The sequence below is a fragment of the Cenococcum geophilum genome, assembly GCF_001692895.1.
Source record: "Cenococcum geophilum 1.58 unplaced genomic scaffold K441scaffold_39, whole genome shotgun sequence".
Taxonomy (NCBI): domain Eukaryota; kingdom Fungi; phylum Ascomycota; class Dothideomycetes; order Gloniales; family Gloniaceae; genus Cenococcum; species Cenococcum geophilum.
Window position 1 is genome coordinate 988,218 of NW_027137597.1, and position 1,443 is coordinate 989,660.

General features: G+C 39.7%; 1 protein-coding gene across 1 annotated transcript; it reads left to right on the top strand.

Annotated features, from left to right (window-relative positions):
• Positions 1 to 844: 844 nt before the first annotated feature.
• K441DRAFT_575067 (uncharacterized protein) lies at positions 845 to 1,051 on the top strand (the record flags this gene model as incomplete). Its single annotated transcript, XM_067644139.1, has 1 exon — positions 845 to 1,051. A coding segment is annotated over one exon (207 nt), but the record flags the coding sequence as incomplete, so codon positions are not given.
• Between the last annotated feature and the right edge of the window lie 392 nt (positions 1,052 to 1,443).

A 1,443-nucleotide genomic window follows, 5' to 3' on the forward strand; every position in this document is an offset into this window, starting at 1 on the left:
TATTCTGCCGGCGCTAATAGTAGACGGATATCTAAGCTACCTTATTCTATAAGGCTCTATTACTTCTATAATATTTAAAGCCTTTATAAAGGAGCAAGTGCTCCCTTACTATACGCTATATCCAGGGCCATAATTAGTTCTTATTCTTAATAACGCGTTTATTCATAAGTCGACACAACTCTAAGAGCTCTACGAGGAGTACGACGTTCTACTAAAGTTCTTACTACCGTACTCGCCAGATTTTAATCCTATTAAGGCGACGTTTAATGATATTAAGGCGTAGATTAAAAGGAACCACCGGCTTATGGAAAACTTTACAAGCTTTAAGGCCTTTCTATATTTTACAATTGGGCAGGTATACGGCATATATGCAAGGGGGCACTTTAAGGAGGCAGGATATATTGTTACTTAATGGCGGGATAAAGGGCACAGTAGGCACAAAAGCAGCTGCCATTTGGAGGCTATAAAAGCCAACACCAATCGCTGTATATATATTATCTAATTAGGCAAGAACAATAGCCTCATTTAAAGCCTTTTGGGCGCGTTAGTGGTGGTAAAAATTGAAAGAATTGCGAAGTATGCGAATTTTGGTGGGGCGCGATGTGCGACGTTGCGGCTCCGCGCGAGTTCCCAATATTTTCAAAAACACAGTATATAAAGTGGGTGGAAGAAGGCCGGTCTATACCCTTTTGTACCTAACGCCGTACTTACGGCAGTAGAAATATCCAACCCAGACGAGAGACCTTCGTTAGGGGGGTCTTCTTCCTTAGCGCTCTTAGCAAGTAATTGGAGGAAGATTAGGGAACTTATACGCGACGTAGTATAGGAAGCTTTACCTCCTAATTTAAGAAGGCTACTTAATACTGTAATAAATCTTATATCTAAAGTTTCTATACTTCGTTATGAGAATAAGGGACTTAGACGAGTAGTATTTAATGAAAAAAAGAAGAGGCAGCAAGGCAGGCCTCTATTTAAGGAGCTTCGCGCTAATAACGAAGTAAAATATACCTTCTTCTCTCTAAAGAAAATACAGCAAGTAAGGGAGCTCTAAGATAAAAAGGATTATAATAAGCATTAAGAGCAGGCTAAAAAACGAGATAAGAAGATTCAAAAGCAATTATAAAAGGAGGAGAAAAAGCGCGCGATTAAGCAGAGGAAACAAATACGCCTATAGCAGTAGCTTGCTCGCCGTAAGCAAGCTAAGGAAAAAAAGCGACAGAAGCAAAAGGATTAAGATACGCATGCGGCTAATCTACAACTTTAAAATAATATTGGGGAGAGCAAGAAGCTAAGGAAAAAGAAAGCTTCGACTACGGCTACATGCGGCTAATCTACAACTTTAAAATAATATTGGGGAGAGCAAGAAGCTAAGGAAAAAGAAAGCTTCGACTACGGCTACTCCACAGGAGGTAGATTTAGTGGTTATATGTAATACGGACGATG